Source organism: Hemibagrus wyckioides, linkage group LG11 (genome assembly GCF_019097595.1).
Source record: "Hemibagrus wyckioides isolate EC202008001 linkage group LG11, SWU_Hwy_1.0, whole genome shotgun sequence".
Classification (NCBI taxonomy): domain Eukaryota; kingdom Metazoa; phylum Chordata; class Actinopteri; order Siluriformes; family Bagridae; genus Hemibagrus; species Hemibagrus wyckioides.
In genome coordinates, this window is record NC_080720.1 from 17112653 (window position 1) to 17128995 (window position 16343).

At 39.4% G+C, this 16343-nt stretch overlaps 1 protein-coding gene across 4 annotated transcripts; it reads left to right on the forward strand.

Annotated features, from left to right (window-relative positions):
• The first annotated feature begins 2157 nt into the window (after positions 1–2157).
• Positions 2158–14988, forward strand: st7l (suppression of tumorigenicity 7 like). 4 transcript variants are annotated; one of them, XM_058404108.1, is made up of 15 exons: positions 2164–2386; positions 2802–2884; positions 4465–4624; positions 5512–5566; positions 5680–5795; positions 5911–5989; positions 7602–7690; positions 7798–7895; positions 8136–8250; positions 8375–8447; positions 9002–9104; positions 11572–11722; positions 12331–12423; positions 12661–12800; positions 14743–14988. In XM_058404108.1, exons 1-15 carry the CDS (start codon positions 2218–2220, stop codon positions 14836–14838), a joined length of 1620 nt encoding a protein of 539 aa, XP_058260091.1. In that variant the 5' UTR covers positions 2164–2217; the 3' UTR covers positions 14839–14988. The 4 variants fall into 4 exon arrangements, with proteins under 4 accessions (XP_058260093.1, XP_058260091.1, XP_058260089.1 ...); XM_058404106.1 differs by having other exon boundaries at positions 2166–2386; positions 7795–7895; XM_058404109.1 differs by having other exon boundaries at positions 2182–2297; positions 7795–7895.
• The last annotated feature ends 1355 nt before the right edge of the window (positions 14989–16343 follow it).

Sequence of the window (16343 nt, forward strand, 5' to 3'; positions counted from 1 at the left end):
TTTGGGACACCCCTCCAAATCATTGAATTCAGGTGTTGTTTCTCAGGGGTTGGGCTTGGCCTCTTAGTTCCAGTGAAAGGAACTCTGAATGCTTCAGCATACCAAGACATTTTGAACAATTTCATGCTCCCAACTTTGTGGGAACAGTTTGGGGATGATCCCTTCCTGTTCCAACATGACTGTACACCAGTGCACAAAGCAAGGTCCATAAAGACATGGATGGGAGAGTTTGGTGTGGAGGAACTTGACTGGCCTGCAGCATTAAGATTTCCTTTCACTGGAACTAGGGGGCCAAGCCCAACCCCCGAATTCAATGATTTGGAGGAGTGTCCCAAAACTTTTGGCAATATAGTGTATATATGTATACACACAGGTTTGTTTTTTTTAATATTTTATTTCATTTTTGGGACTCAAAAAAGATTGATTGAATACAGTAGCAAAACAATTACAATAAATAGAATTCTGCTAGATTAAAAATGAAAACAAAATTCATAATGATATTAATACTTATTTAATGTATTAATAAAAGGCTAAAATCACTGAGATTCATTTCTGACTGATTAGATAAGTGTGTGTGTGTGTGTGTGTGTACAGTTCCTAATAAAGTGCTCAGGGAGTGAAATACCACCTAGGTGTTTTGGATGAATCTCATTCCATTCATGTGACCAGTCAAACGGGCTAATAACTATGACGTCAGTAGTACAGCTAATTAACTTTAATAATGTTGCGGCTGAGATAATTATCATGATGACGGAACTGCCCTTTAAGACGCTCGGTGGTAGAAGATTGACAGCTCGTGCTTTTAGCTGCAGAACTACAGTCACTGAACACTGACCTGTACCTCTACAGTACATGCTAGCATTACCTTCTCCAGGACATTGAGTGTAGGTACAAACTGGACCTGATACTGGACATGTGTATTTATTGAATGTTTCGGAGTCTATGTGAATCAGAACAATGACTGTATATGCGTTCATTCAGATGTACAGCTTGAAACGTTTCGGAAACGGGTGGTGTGTATGGATTAACTTTCCACCTGTATTACGGCAAAACCCCGCCTCTCTGGCCTTCAGCAGCATTCTGATTGGATAGTTCAGCGCCTGAGCAGTCGGCTACATACATGCTGCCTTCATGTGCTCTCTGAGTTATTGACAATGCGCGTTACCGACCTCTAGGCCAGTTCAGTCGGTGTACATTGTGCGATATCAGCTGTCTTTGCATATTATTACTAGTCACATTCTGCGAGATAATACATATGACATCTATTCCAAATTTGTGCGATATGTTCTCTAATGTTAAATTATACAATAAAGATCATCTCATATAGAATAAAGAAAATTACATCATACTTCTCTACCCGGCTCGTGCTGAAAATAGGATCCATATACAGAAACATTCCTCAAAGTGAGCTGAGAGGATATTGTTCTGTCTATTTGCAAGTTTCGTATATATTTAGCCTCTGCCACTGGTGTACTTGTAGCTGTCCTGATAAGGGCTTTCTGCAGCTGTGCGAACACACGCGAGCCTGCAGTTCTTCGAATAGGCGGTAGGTGGCGATACACAAGCGGCTTTAGGACCATGAAGTGCAGTAGTACATCCATACCGCTCGCTATATTTTGGCCAAACATTTGATAATTACTTGTTCAATAAAATCAATTAAGTTTTCTATTTAAACTAGTTTACCTTACTTAGCATATTTAGCTCAGATTGCTTTATGTTTTCCAAGACCTTTCAAATCCTAGTGTGTAATGACAGCCTTTTTTTGCTGTAATAAAATAAGAGCTTGACCACATAACCAGATTTCCCGACTTATTCGCCTTTATCGTTTATTGTTTCATGGTGTAACAAAGGACCAGAGGTTAAAAAATGGTTATAGTATGGACTGACCTCAGGCATTTCTATATATAGCTTATTATATGTGGTTTTAAATGGCGAGCAATATACTGCAATATGTCAGGATAGCCAACTAACGTAACCCGAACATTTAAATTAAAACATTCAGAAGCCGATGGAAAACGATCATTTTAGGGAGCATGTGAAGGCTGCACAAGTAAATTGTACGACTAACGACACAATCCTTGCGCAGGGAGGCGGGGCTTTGTCGGAAAACGGGTGGGAATAGTAACGGGGCACCGGCGCCGTCCTATGGAGGTTTGCCCATATTACAACCTTCTCCGGTATCCCGTCATTCTCATGTTTATTGTCATACGGTGAAAAATGGCGGACGAGAATAGCAGTACTCCTCAAGCCCATGGCTTTGCGGAGAAACTGAAGTCGTGGCTGTCCTGCTCGTGGACGTACGTGTGTGCAGTTTGGTTCGCCATGGTGTTAACTATGATTTATGTGCTGCGGAGTCCGCTGAAGCTTCAGGAGTCCGTCGCTGCCGGTAATGTTAAAAACAACAAGCTGCTGCTGATGATGCTAGTCGCTCAGACAGCTAATGTTCATGCAGCCGAGCTAGCTTATATATATCGCTGTGTGGTCTCGCGCACATCAGCCTAGTTAGGGTTCGTCTGTTTTTGTTTAAAGGATCGGGTTTTAATAAAGACTCTAATGAAGACTCGGAGCTCGTGCTCGCTTGCTAATGCTAACTGTGTTATTGGAGGAACCGAGACTGAACCGAGGCTTGAAGCCCTTCACTATAATTACAGTGCATTCTGTCAATATCAGCGTCTTGTCTGAAGTTTAGACCCATGTCCCTGTGTGCAGAGCATTTCTCTTCAGGTTGTAGAAACAGTGACTGTCACCTGGAGTTATCACACTCAACTAACACATTATTCTTCCCCTTTTTTTCCCTGCAGCATCCATGTTTCTGAACACTCTTACACCCAAGTTTTATGTTGCACTCACAGGAACCTCCTCTCTCATCTCCGGGCTTATACTGGTAAGAGTTATATTCCCTATGTACTGGTGGACATTATTCAGTGGGAGAGAGCAGCACGCCGCTGCTGTGTGTAATCTCACTGCTTCACAGCTGGAGGTTGATCTTTAGCTCAAGTTAGTTCCTCTGCTTTTCTCCCCCCTCCTGAAACATGCACTTATGTGGAATGGCTAGGTAAAATTGCCCCTAAGTGTAAATGAGGGCATGTGTGTACATGGAGCCACGTGAAGGACTAGCATTACATTCCTGCCTCGTACCCAGTGTTTCTTGGAGACACTGCAACCCTGACCAGGATAAAGCTCTTCCTGTACATGAATGAATGAATGAAATGAATTCCTTCTTCCCAAAAATATATTTCTGATCTCTTGGCTGTTGGAGTGAGTGATACATATTGATGGAAACAGTTTTGGTAATAAAATTGTCTTTTCACTCGTTTACTCGCTCACTCGTTCACTCGCTCACTCGTTCACTCGCTCACTCTTTCACTCGCTCACTCACTCGTTTACTCACTCACTCGTTCACTCACTCACTCTTTCGCTCACTCGTTTACTCACTCGCTCGCTCACTCGTTTACTCGCTCACTCACTCGTTTACTCACTCACTCGTTTACTCACTCACTCACTCACTCGTTTACTCGCTCACTCACTCGTTTACTCACTCACTCGTTCACTCACTCACTCTTTCACTCACTCACTCACTCGTTCACTCATGCACTCGTTTACTCACTCACTCACTCACTCGTTCACTCATGCACTCGTTTACTCACTCACTCACTCGTTCACTCACTCACTCACTCGTTCACTCACTCACTCACTCACTCGTTCACTCACTCACTCACTCGTTCACTCACTCGTTTACTCACTCACTCACTCGTTTACTCACTCACTCGTTCACTCACTCACTCGTTTACTCGCTCACTCACTCACTTGTTCACTCGCTCACTCACTCACTTGTTCACTCGCTCACTCACTCACTTGTTCACTCGCTCACTCACTCACTTGTTCACTCGCTCACTCACTCACTTGTTCACTCGCTCACTCACTCACTTGTTCACTCGCTCACTCACTCACTCACTCGTTCACTCACTCGCTCGTTCACTCACTCGTTCACTCGCTCACTCACTCACTCACTCACTCGTTCACTCACTCCCTCATTTACTCACTCGCTCACTCCCTCGTTTACTCACTCACTCACTCACTCACTCACTCACTCCCTCGTTTACTCACTCACTCCCTCGTTTACTCACTCGTTTACTCACTCACTCACTCGTCCACTCACTCACTTGTTCACTCACTCGTTCACTCACGCGTTCACTCATGCATTCACTCACTCACACACTTGTTCATCTTTATCATGGTCAGGGTTGTACACTGGTTGTGAGGCATCTTATATAGTCCACCAGTCCATCACAGTACACACAGGTGAAAGTTAATGTCCTGACATGTTTTGGGAGGAATCCAGAGATCGCAGGTAAAGAATCAGCCCTTTGAACTTAAAGAGAAGCATGAAGTAAAATCCTTCTTTGTTTCATTATCTCTAACTCTCTTTTTTTCTTTCTGATTAATTTGTGTCTTTGGGCTCAGATCTTCGAGTGGTGGTACTTCAGAAAGTACGGCACGTCCTTCATTGAGCAGGTGTCTGTCAGTCACTTGCGTCCCCTCCTCGGCGGTGTGGAGACCAACAGCTCGGCCAGTCTCTTCTCCTCAGCTAATGGAGAAGTGGAGCAGCGGCCCAGCGTCTCAGGTAGACATGAACACGTCTCTAAGAGACTTTCACCTTCCCACTACACAGTTAGTCTAATACTGTGGGGAAACATCTCATGTCCAGAGCTGAAGATATGTGTGAGCTGAGTTACACATCTCGGGTGTGCCAGGAAAAATATCAAGTGTAGAATGGGAACTGTTGTAGAGATTTGTTTTTTAATGCATGCATTAAGAGATACACCAACCAGGCATAACATTATGACCACATGGGCACCCTGGCTGGCTATGCAGCCCCACACACAACAAACTGTGATGCACTGTGTATTCTTGCATCTTTCTATCAGAACCAGCATTAACTTCTTCAGCAATTTGAGCAACAGTAGTTCATCTGTTGGATCGGATCACACGGGCCAGCCTTTGCTTCCCATGTGCATCACTAAGCTTTGGCCATCCATGACCCTGTCGCTGGTGTCAGTGGATCACTTTGGATAGATACTGACCACTGCAGACCGGGAACACCCCACAAGAGCTGCAGTTTTGGAGACGCTCTGATCCAGTCGTCTAGCCATCACAATATGGCCCTTGTCAAACTCACTCAAATCCTTACTCTTGCCCATTTTTCCTGCTTCTAACACATCAGCTTTGAGGACAAAATGTTCACTTGCTGCCTAATATATCCCACCCACTAACAGGTGCCATGATGAGGAGATAATCAGTGTTATTCACTTCACCTCTCAGTGCTCATAATGTTATGCCTGATCAGTGTATATTTTCTTAATCAGTTTGTTACAAATACAAACATTACTATGATTTCATCATTACCAGTCACAGGTAGTTGATGTCATACCCACACTGAACACATGCCTGTTTTATCTGTTAGTAAGCTTTTACTAAAATTGCTAATTAATGTCATGCATCTGTTCTCAGAGTGCAAAGTATGGAGGAACCCTCTTAATCTTTTTCGAGGTGCAGAGTATAACAGGTAAGCTCTCTTTATCTCTCACGTTAGTTCCCTGTGTTTCACATGCAACCTGTTTGTCGTGTATAAATATTGCTATCACTCATTTCCTTTCCTGGTTCCTCTCTTTCCTCCAGGTACACGTGGGTGACGGGTAAAGAACCGCTGACTTACTACGACATGAATCTGTCAGCACAAGACCATCAGACCTTCTTTACCTCAGACACACAACAACTCAAACCAGAGGATACGGGTTAGTTTCATGTGCCTCAGTCTTATAAAGCTTTAGAACATATTTACTTAGTGTGTCGTACGCAGTCTGTACAGATGGCAGTTGGTCAAAGTGTGTGTGTATGTATGTGTGAAAGTGATGCAGAAGGCCTGGCGAGAGAGGAATCCTCAGGCTCGTATCAGAGCTGCGTACCAGGCTATTGAGCTCAACCATGAGTGAGTAACTTTATTCTCTAAATAAATGATGCTTGTCTCTTCCAATTTTTATTAAGAGTTGATTCTTTATTTCAGGCTTTGTATATTATGCGTTTGCGTTCAAAGTAAAGGTAGTGGAATATTTGCATGTCTATATTAAAGACACCTTCTCCTCTAGCTGTAGCCCAAGTTGTTTATCTTTGATTTTACAATTTAAACCCAGTATATGAAGCAATATTTTGGACAATGTGAAAATATATTATAATAGTTAAATACGCTGGTTAGTATAAGAACATGTAAATATTAATACAGTGACTGCTGAGCATAAAAAAAAACACGCATGATAGATGTTTCTTTCTGTCAGTTAGTATGCTTTAAAGTATGCTTTAAATTAAAACTCACTTTTACCCTTCAAACATAAAGTGCTTAGTGAATTGTTGAGGATGTTTGACACTCCCACTTCATGTGCCATCTACAGCAATCATGCAATGAGCAGTTGGGTTGCCAATGCAGTCAGCAGTCGCCACGGCAACGCTCCGAGCTCCTAGTTAGACAGACAGACAGGCCGTCATTCAGAGGACATGTAGAAAAGCCATTTAATTTTCTCTTCATTTCTCACGTTTTCTAAAACACGAGATCACCAGGTCCAATCTTTACGTAATTGCTCTGCCGTCCAGTCATCAGTGTATTTATTTCTGTATCAGCCAGCGAATGATGTTCCACTAGTTAAATAGCTGTACTGTACTGTACACTGTAACTGGCCACAGAAATGCGCTTGACGTTCAGCATAGATGCTGTTTGATTGTAAATAAAAACAAACTCCTTGTCCCTCCAAATGGACATTTAACACAGCTGTGTGCATTTAAACACCATGTTGGTGACTGTGTCATGACTTCTTGAAGTGTGCAGAGATTCCTGTCATGAAGCTAATCAGATACAGAGGTTTACATAATAATTATGCTTCTATTAAACACACTAGTTAAACGGTTACCCAGGACATCAGATATGATAGAATGATAGAAGGTAGAATTTTTTTTTTTCTTCCAGCAGTTTACATCCCTTATTATTCTGATATTGACATTGACAGAAATATATATATATATATATATAATATATATATTTTATTCCAAGTGAGCTGCCATTCAGTCATAATAAACATGTAAGCATTTATGTTGGAATGTAACCTTGCAAATGAGCATGAGCATGAATAACAGGAAAGCTCGGCCTGAGTTTACACGTCAACATCGCTTTACTGTAATACATTACAGTGTTACAAATGATCAATTTTGTAAAACCTTTCTATTTATATATAAATTGTAATGTTATATAAAAAGGTATTCATTAAATCTTTTATATAAAAATTTATTCATTAATTCATTAATTGTAGTATTATTCTATTTGATTATTATAGTTAGTTTATTTCTATTTAATTTTATCTATCTATTTATTTATTTATTTATGTATGTCTACTTAATTTTTTTTTTCATATATTTTAATATCTTTGGAAATGATCTTCCTTACTGTAGCTGGATTTATAATGGAGAAACCAGACAATGGGAATGATGATGGTGAAGTGGCTGTCAGGGAAAAATGCAGCAGTTTCAGCCTTTAATTCACATTTAAATTTGTTCAGATGTGCTGCAGCGTATGTGCTCCTGGCTGAAGAGGAAGCCACTACCATTATAGAAGCTGAGAGACTCTTCAAACAAGCGCTAAAGTTCGGTACGTGAAGTACACATCCACACACTTGTGCACGCTCAGCCCACGTTTTTTTTTTTTTTCTTTTCTTTTCCTAATAATAATGCTAATTGTCTTTGATTCATTAGCAGGGAAAGACACAAATCTTCTGGTGTACATCAAGCGCAGACTGGCCATGTGTGCCCGTAAACTGGGACGCATCAAAGAGGCTGTGAAGATGATGAGAGATGTAAGACCAGTGTGTATATTTTACATGCAGGGTTTGCGGTGGAGATTTGCATACAGGATAGCTATTCTAAGAAGTGATAAACTGTTCTTGTTTGAATGTTTTGAATAATAATTCAATCACTCAGACTCTTCTGTTCAAACAAGATGAATTTTATTACACAGTACACTCAGAATCGTTTATTTTTCTTCAGGCTGATTTAAATGGCTTTCTTGTGATTTTTGCCTTTCTTTTCTCCTGTAGTTAATAAAAGAATATCCCTTACTTGGAATGTTAAATATACACGAGAACCTACTAGAAGCGTTATTGGAGCTACAGGCCTATGCTGATGTGCAAGCAGTTTTAGCAAAATATGATGGTGAGCTGAAGAAATGTTATTTGGCATCTTATAGCAATTATATAGATATTTAATTCACCATTTGGGATAACATCACTCGTCACATGCTCCTAAGTCTTGTTGTGTCAATGTTTTGTTTTTCTAGATATCAGTTTGCCAAAATCGGCCACTATATGCTACACATCTGCCTTACTTAAAGCACGTGCAGTGTCAGACAAGTAAGTGTTCAGTATACCTGCTGGGTGGGTAGTAAGTGTTCAGTATACCTGCTGGGTGGGTAGTAAGTGTTCAGTATACCTGCTGGGTGGGTAATGTAAATTTCCATTTAAACACATCCCTCTCAGCTTTGAATAAAACCTCCTAACAGAACCATTTATATAATTTCATGTTATTTTCATCTATCTTAATTTTCTCCCCATTTTCTGCTTTGTTATTATGAAAAATAAATAATAAAATAGCCCTTAGAATTAGTGTTGAACAAATCAAATGTGTTTTACATGTAAAATGTCTAACAGTATTTTTGATGGCACTTTGCATCTTGCCTTCTGGCATTTTCTTACCCAGTTTCACAAAGAAGGAGGCACTTAAAGTTGAAGTAAAAAATATTTGCTTTAGGAGGAGTGTCTTAAATGTACTTGCTTGGGGAAACGAGAGTTTCTAACTACTTGTTAAGATCAGTTTAGTTTCTAGTGTGTTCAACCTTTTAACTGCTAGTGTACTTTATTGGATTAGCATGAAATAACTTAAGTTTCTGTATGTGTGTGCGCTCCAGATTTTCACCGGAGACAGCCTCTAGGCGAGGACTTAGCACTGCAGAGATGAATGCAGTGGAGGCTATACACAGAGCAGTAGAGTTCAACCCACATGTACCAAAGGTAAGACTCCATCACCTTTATAATTGACACAAACTACGTTTCTTTTCTGCACGGTTCCATATTTGCATAAGCACTTGTCTAATTTTCAGGCTGGCAGCATTTTTTCTGTAGTGGTGGGAATGGCCTAGGGCTTTGCAATGCAATTTGGTTGTCAGAGTGCCCAGATATGAGTGTAAATTATAACGCAAAATAATTTTCATCCATCATGTAAAACACTAGGCTAAATTTACCTTCATGAACTTGAAAAATAACTGACTAACAGTAACTATGAGCTACTATTGGAAACACTGAGAGAGGTGTGTAATTGTCAAAGATGCCTATAACCCAGTTTCCTTAGCAGACCAGTAGGTGCTGCTATTGGATTACTATGGACCGTTTGGTTTCCAACAGAACTCCCCCCAGTTCTACATTAAAATTCATATGGAGTTTTCGATCTTAAATATAACAGCTGGCTGAACAACAGCCTGTTAATTGTTTACTATATGAATCTATTTCTCTTTGTGTTTTTAGCTTGTGTGTGTTTTTTGTTTTTAATTTACACTGTTCTTAAAGTTAAGTTAAACACTCTTAAGCCCTCCTGCTTCATTTTTCTCAGTACCTGGTTACAGCTTGTCCAGGCCACAGTACATACACACCCACTCACACACCTACATCATGTAGCCTCAAACACACTGGATCTGACTACAAAGCACACCTGTTTAGGATGAATCACACACATGCAAACACACACACCCCTGTACTTTCAAGTGCCATGGTGCCTGTATGGTCCTAGATCATAGGAGACACTAGTCACGTATGTTGAAGTGTCTTAACCATTGCACGTTGCTCACACTTCAATTCACACAGTAAGAGAAACCCTACATTGTTCTAACTAGAAGACTTCTCATTAGAATATGGCCAATAGAATCAATAGAATATTGATTTTTTTCTCAATAAATATATGTGCAAAATTTAAAGAAATAAAATTGGCATGTGTAGAGAATATTATTAATATTTGCCTGTTATGTCCAGCAATTCTGTGACCTTCATCCATGTCATGAAAAAAATCCTAAAAACTTTCACCACAAAAGGAGACAGATGGTTGTTGAATTGCACAAATGAGGTAATGGGAATAAATAAAAAAAAATACACAACCAATTAAAAATACAATGAAGCTCAATTAAGGCTGTAAATGATACATCCGCAATAGTTTGAAATTTGCCAGGAAGCTTTGAGAAGTCTAGATGCTGCATTTTTTTTCCAAAGTGCCATTATGCATGATGAGTTGTGGTCAGATTAGACCAAAATCAGACTTCTGGTTCATGACACGCTTTGTAAAAGGAAAACTCAGTAAAATATGGTAGGTGTAGAATCAGTGATCAGCTTGTTTTGTGACTGCAGAGTCAGGAGCTCTTGTGAAGAGTGATAGCATTATGAAATTTGCTAACTACAAGGGCTGATTGTCTCTGTCAGAACCTACAGACTTGACCACAGGTACAATTTTCAAGAGGAGACAAACCTACATACTTCCAGATCATCGCAGAAATGTGTAAAGAATAGTAGATGTTTTGCAATGGCCATTTCATTCTTAGATAAAGTGAAATAGGAAGTTCACGTACACAATTCTAAGAATATAAATGAGCAGCTTACTATTAATAGTGTACTGTTATTCTCTCCAGTATGGGCGTCACAAATTAATATTAATTGAAAGGGTCTAAAAACATGTCTAAAAGTGGTTTGTGTTTGGGGAAAAAACATCTGTTTCAATCAAAATACTTGTATGTTTGAGCTCATTTTGTTGAATAGTGGCAGCGATTCTGGAGAGTAGCATATACAAATGATTATTAAATGGTTTCCCAGTTGCTTGACGATTAGGAAACCACAATTGTCTGGTGTGTGTGTGTGTGTGTGTGTGTAATGTATGTGCGTTTGCTGGTCCCTGTTGGCAGAATGAAAGAATGATGATCAGTGTGAGGCAGACAGAGGCTTAGCTGAGAAACTCTGTTTTAGGAGAGGCAGCCACATAAAAGGCACGGACATTCTATCCCCACATCAAAGGAGTGTGTGTGTGTGTGCACGCACACCAGGGGATGCCACCAAGGACAGATGCCAGTCTAATGCCAGGGGTAGTCAGGAAGGGCAGATGTATGTCTGTCTGTCTTGTTGATGGCACATGGACACATTTATGACTCCAGTGTGCCCGTGAAAGCGGTCATTTAGCCTTCTGATTGAGGCATTTTGATGGATGTCTGTTATTTCAAGCGGACTGAATGAGCTTTCTGTCCTCTGGAACTGTTCTGTGTCCCAGGACAGGAGTTCTAAAATGTAGCTGCTGTTTACTGGAGTTTAAAGACAATGTATCATAATCACATTTGTATACGAGTCCAACACAGATCAAATGCATGTAAAATGCATGCCAAAATTCACATTATGCTGCGTAGAACCTCATGTAATATGTATTTGCTTGCTTGCGTGTGTGTGTGTGTAGTATCTTTTAGAGATGAAGAGCCTGATCCTGCCACCAGAACACATTCTGAAGAGAGGTGACAGTGAAGCAGTGGCATACGCTTTCTTTCACCTGCAGCACTGGAAACGAGCAGAGGGAGCGCTCAACCTGCTGCACTGCACCTGGGAGGGAAGTAAGTATACACACACACACACACAGGTTTGATCATTGTAGCAATAATAGTTAAACTAGAGCCACAAGTACTTCAAATTAAAAAAACACATATTACTGTTTTACAGCCATGCCTCTAAGCATTAAGCTAGTCAAGTGTGAAAGCTCTTTTCTGAATTTGGGTTAGATACAGTTGCCTGGTCTTCTTGAAACTAAAACTTGAAACCTGAGTTTAGCTCCAAACTAGATTTGGTTAAACTGGATTGTTTCAGTTTTCTGCAGATGAGATTGAACTCTTAAATAAATAAAAAGCTGATTTATGTTTAATCAAGCCAGTTTGGAAAATCATGTACAGCTGCCTTATGTTTTATCATTGCAATGAATAATGAATTAATTTGTACATAAATAAGAACAATGTAGTTATGCATTGTGTATATATACAATATGCATAGTAATTCATGTCTTTGACTTTGCAATAATAGCCCAGAAAGCAGAAGTGAAATACGTTTCCATTATTTCTTCTGCAGTTTGGAAGGTATAAAATCCCTGTGCTGATCCTATACCCTATAAAAACCTTGGTAAACACCTGTAAAATGACAGCTTAATCTAACTTTGCTATCCACTTTCCAGCATTCCGGATTATTCCCTACCCACTGGAGAAAGGTCATCTGTTCTACCCATATCCAGGCTGCACAGAGACAGCAGACAGAGAACTACTGCCTTGTGAGTGTGTGTGTGTGTGTGTGTATGTATGCATGTATGTATGTATATATGTGTATATATATATATATATATATATATATATATATATATATATATATATATATATATATATATATATATATATATATATATATATATATATATTTTTTTTTTTAACTTCGTCATTTTAAAGGTATACAAATAATTTAAACTTAATTTATGCCCCTAAGGTGTTATCTGTTTTTACTTGTGTTTCAGCTTTTCATGAGGTATCAGTGTACCCTAAGAAGGAGCTGCCATTCTTCATCCTGTTTACAGCAGGCCTGTGCTCCTTCACTGCCATGTTGGCTATGCTCACACACCAGTTCCCCGATCTCATGGGCGTTTTTGTCAAAGCTGTAAGTCCATGTAGCAGCACTGATGTACACTTATTTGAGGTAGCGCTACCATATACATTATGATGCAGACCACAGCTTTATTTGCTGTTTCAACAGTTTAAGAGTCAGGGCTTTTTTAATTATTATTTTATAGCATCCTGTCATTAATTAATAATACGATTTAACAGATTCATTTTTACCTGGATGTGGTATCCGTCTCTAGAATAATACTACTCTTGTTGTTCTATTAATATTATAGCTTATATAGATGGCAAATATTGCAAATCCAAAACTATTTACTGTGATTTGCATTACAGCCAGCACAACTCTCAGAGCTGTACTGATATAGAAATGTAAATCAACGTTCTGACCAATCAGATATGAGAAATCAACATCGCTATGCTATTTCTCTGCAATAATTTACTGTTTGTTTTATTATTCACATTGCATGTGTGTTATTTGGATATCTGAAAAAGCAAACAAATAACATAAGTTTGGATATCAGGATATTCAAATAGCAGCTTATAACTCTAGCATCTATCTTTTATTAGACCTTTGTCTACACTTGGTCTGGTCTACGCTCTTTAAATAAAACCTAACACTGGAGACTTGCTTTATAGGCTTTTGTTTTGAGAAAGACTCCACATACGCTAAGCGTTTACAGTACAAACCAGAGCCTGCTTAATGTAACCCTCTGTTAGAACAAGTGAACGAAATCGGCCAAGAGGAAGAGAGGTGAGAAAAAGCAGAGCTCTCAGGCCGGGCCTTCTAAATCTTCTCCAGATTAGCCATGGCTGTGGTCTGATTCCTGTTCAAATGTTAACCCAGTTCTTCAGATGGCGTGACTGGACACTCACCCCCCCCCTCCCCCACCCCTTTTTTCTTTCCCTCATTTTGTTGACAAATGATGTGGATCTTGATTTGCTTTGCATGCACTTAAAACCTCTTGTGTTTTGTAATGGATAACCAATGGAGCTTGCCGTTGACACAGATTGTTCAAATCAGGATATCCTTCATGACCTACACACAATGACGCATGTACAGTTCAGTGTCCGCCCCATCGAGCACACACATGTCCGTTGTAAACATGCCATGAGGAATAGTACCCTTATTTGTCATAGTAATAAACCTAAGCGATATGAGGACACCAACTTTCGCCAGCCTCTATCTTTTTATCATTCTCGTTTGTCATGATGCAGCACTTATTTACATTAGCTTGTATCTGTTCCCTGGATCTGCGCTTAAATAGATGATGCTCCGTCTCCAACCATTAGTATTTTCCTTCCCTTGTTGTTCACACTGCAATTGAAACTTGCCGTGTTCAGTCATAAACACCTGTTCATCTGTGAAATGCATCGCTTCATAAACACATTAAGCGCTTGTTTATGGTCAGTCGAGCTGTAAGCCTTCAAATGCTGTTCAGATGCGCGCTTTCACGCTAACTCGCAGACTTGTAGCTGTGTGTTGGCTTAAGTGTGGAGAAACACTTCCCTAATGTTTGTGTCTGGCCTGTGCTCCTCTTGAGCTATGGCTCAAAGAGCAGTAGCCATACAGGCAGATTTAATTATTTTATGAAGTATCTAAGACATATAGAACATAGACTTAATATATGATGATTTAAAATGATGTATTCGCTGCTCTAATTTAATCTACTTCATTTTTTTAAGCTTTTTTTTTTATGCTTTTGTCTTAGAAGCACAAAAATATCCACATACAGAATGACGCTCTTTAATGTGCAAATCTGTAAAGCCACTCCTTTTGGCTTTTTAAATGCCAGAATGACCGACATTGTTCAAAAGGACAGTCAGGACAAGAGTCAAGAGTTGAACCAGCTGTCACTGAACTGGAACCTTTTATTTATTTTTATTTTTAGTGTATTGTTATACCTTTCATATTAATATAATGTTGTTTATCCAGATAAGATACCAACAAATGTTTTTTCTCTTCTTCTCTTTTTCCACAGTTCTTCAGTACCCTTTTTGCACCATTGGGCTTTTTTGCAGACAAGATGGAGAACTTTATGCCTTCCTGCCTTTGGTACCAGCTGACAAGAATCTAAAACACAACCCTCTCTCACCAACAAAAATACATGCAGACATCCCGGTGTCAATCTACTGGATGTGTAGCATTAAATGTGCTAAGAAGTTCTGTGTGATCCGTGCTGATTGTAATAAAATGTTCTGAGTGATGTTTTTTTTTTTTGATCGAATCCTGTCTTCTTCTTGGCTTTCTGATTGTGTAGATAGCTTTTTATAAATGCGCTTTTTGGAGCACGCCATCTTGAATGCCCAACTCTTCATGCCGATAATACTAGATACGTTTCCCTTCCTTTAGAAGCACGGAGTGTTATGGTGATATATAGAGACGAGGCATTCTGCCATAGCAACAACTGGCAGAACTGGCTGGCCTTGTATATGTTGGAGATTGACATAGGCAGTAAATCATGAAAGTGTTTTTAGCAGCTCTCACAAGCATGTTCTTTACACACCACCACACCTTACAGGAAGAAAACTACTCCTTTTGTCATGTGGGTGGAGGTAAAAAGACTGACCCAGCTGCTGGATGAGATTTTGTGGTTAGTCATTGTCCCAGTAATTTTGAATGACTATCAATACACAAAAAAGACCTTTTGTATTATTATTATTATTAGCAGTAGTATTATCATTATAAAGAAAAGTCATTGTGTTAAAGTACAGAAACTGGCTATGTAATTGTAAATTGCTAGCAGATATGATGACTGCAATTTATCTTTGCTGTTTTTTCAGATTTCATTCATGTATGTGGAACATATTCCTTTAATCATGTGTTGGTTACTAAGGCATGCCCTGGATATATTACTTACAGGGCAAGAGGAAGGAAAAGGCATGACATTTCTGTCTATCCTCCATAAGAGAGGGTCAGACATGTTGCTGTTAAGTATTAGCGCTAACCCCATCGTAAGCTTTTAGAATAACGGGGAAACAGAGACATATTGTGAAGCAAGAAAGAATGTATGCAGATAGCAGACGTGAGTGGATGTGCATGCTGGATCTCATACAGGGTGCTGTTTATTTCAGTGGTCTGTTTACAAACAAATGTTGATTCAAGAGGCTGTTCTCCTAGAAAAACAAGCTTAACAGGCAACTTGATTAATCCACGAGAGTCGGAGAGGTTTACAAGAGGTTCGGACGCCGTTACTGCAGCCTTGTTAAGGAGAAGTGGAATCCAACCACATGGATTACTAAAACAAACTATATGTTCACCACAGACACTTATGAACAAGTGCATACTGGTGGAAAAACCACATACACAAACTTAATAGGATATGTAAGGTTTATCCATTATTATGGATGGTATATTCAAAGGGCCCCGAATACAAAATCGTATGAATATGTGATGCTGTGTTAAGAGTTTGAAGTGCCTCGAGAAATTTTGGAGATAATGGCTGAAGGCAGAAAAATTCCTCTCAGTATTTCTATTTACAAAGTGTGCTTGAGAGAAACATACTAATGCCTTAATCCTTACCAGCATTCAAAAATAAATAAATAAATAAACAAAAACCATCTATGACAAGTTGATGGCCTA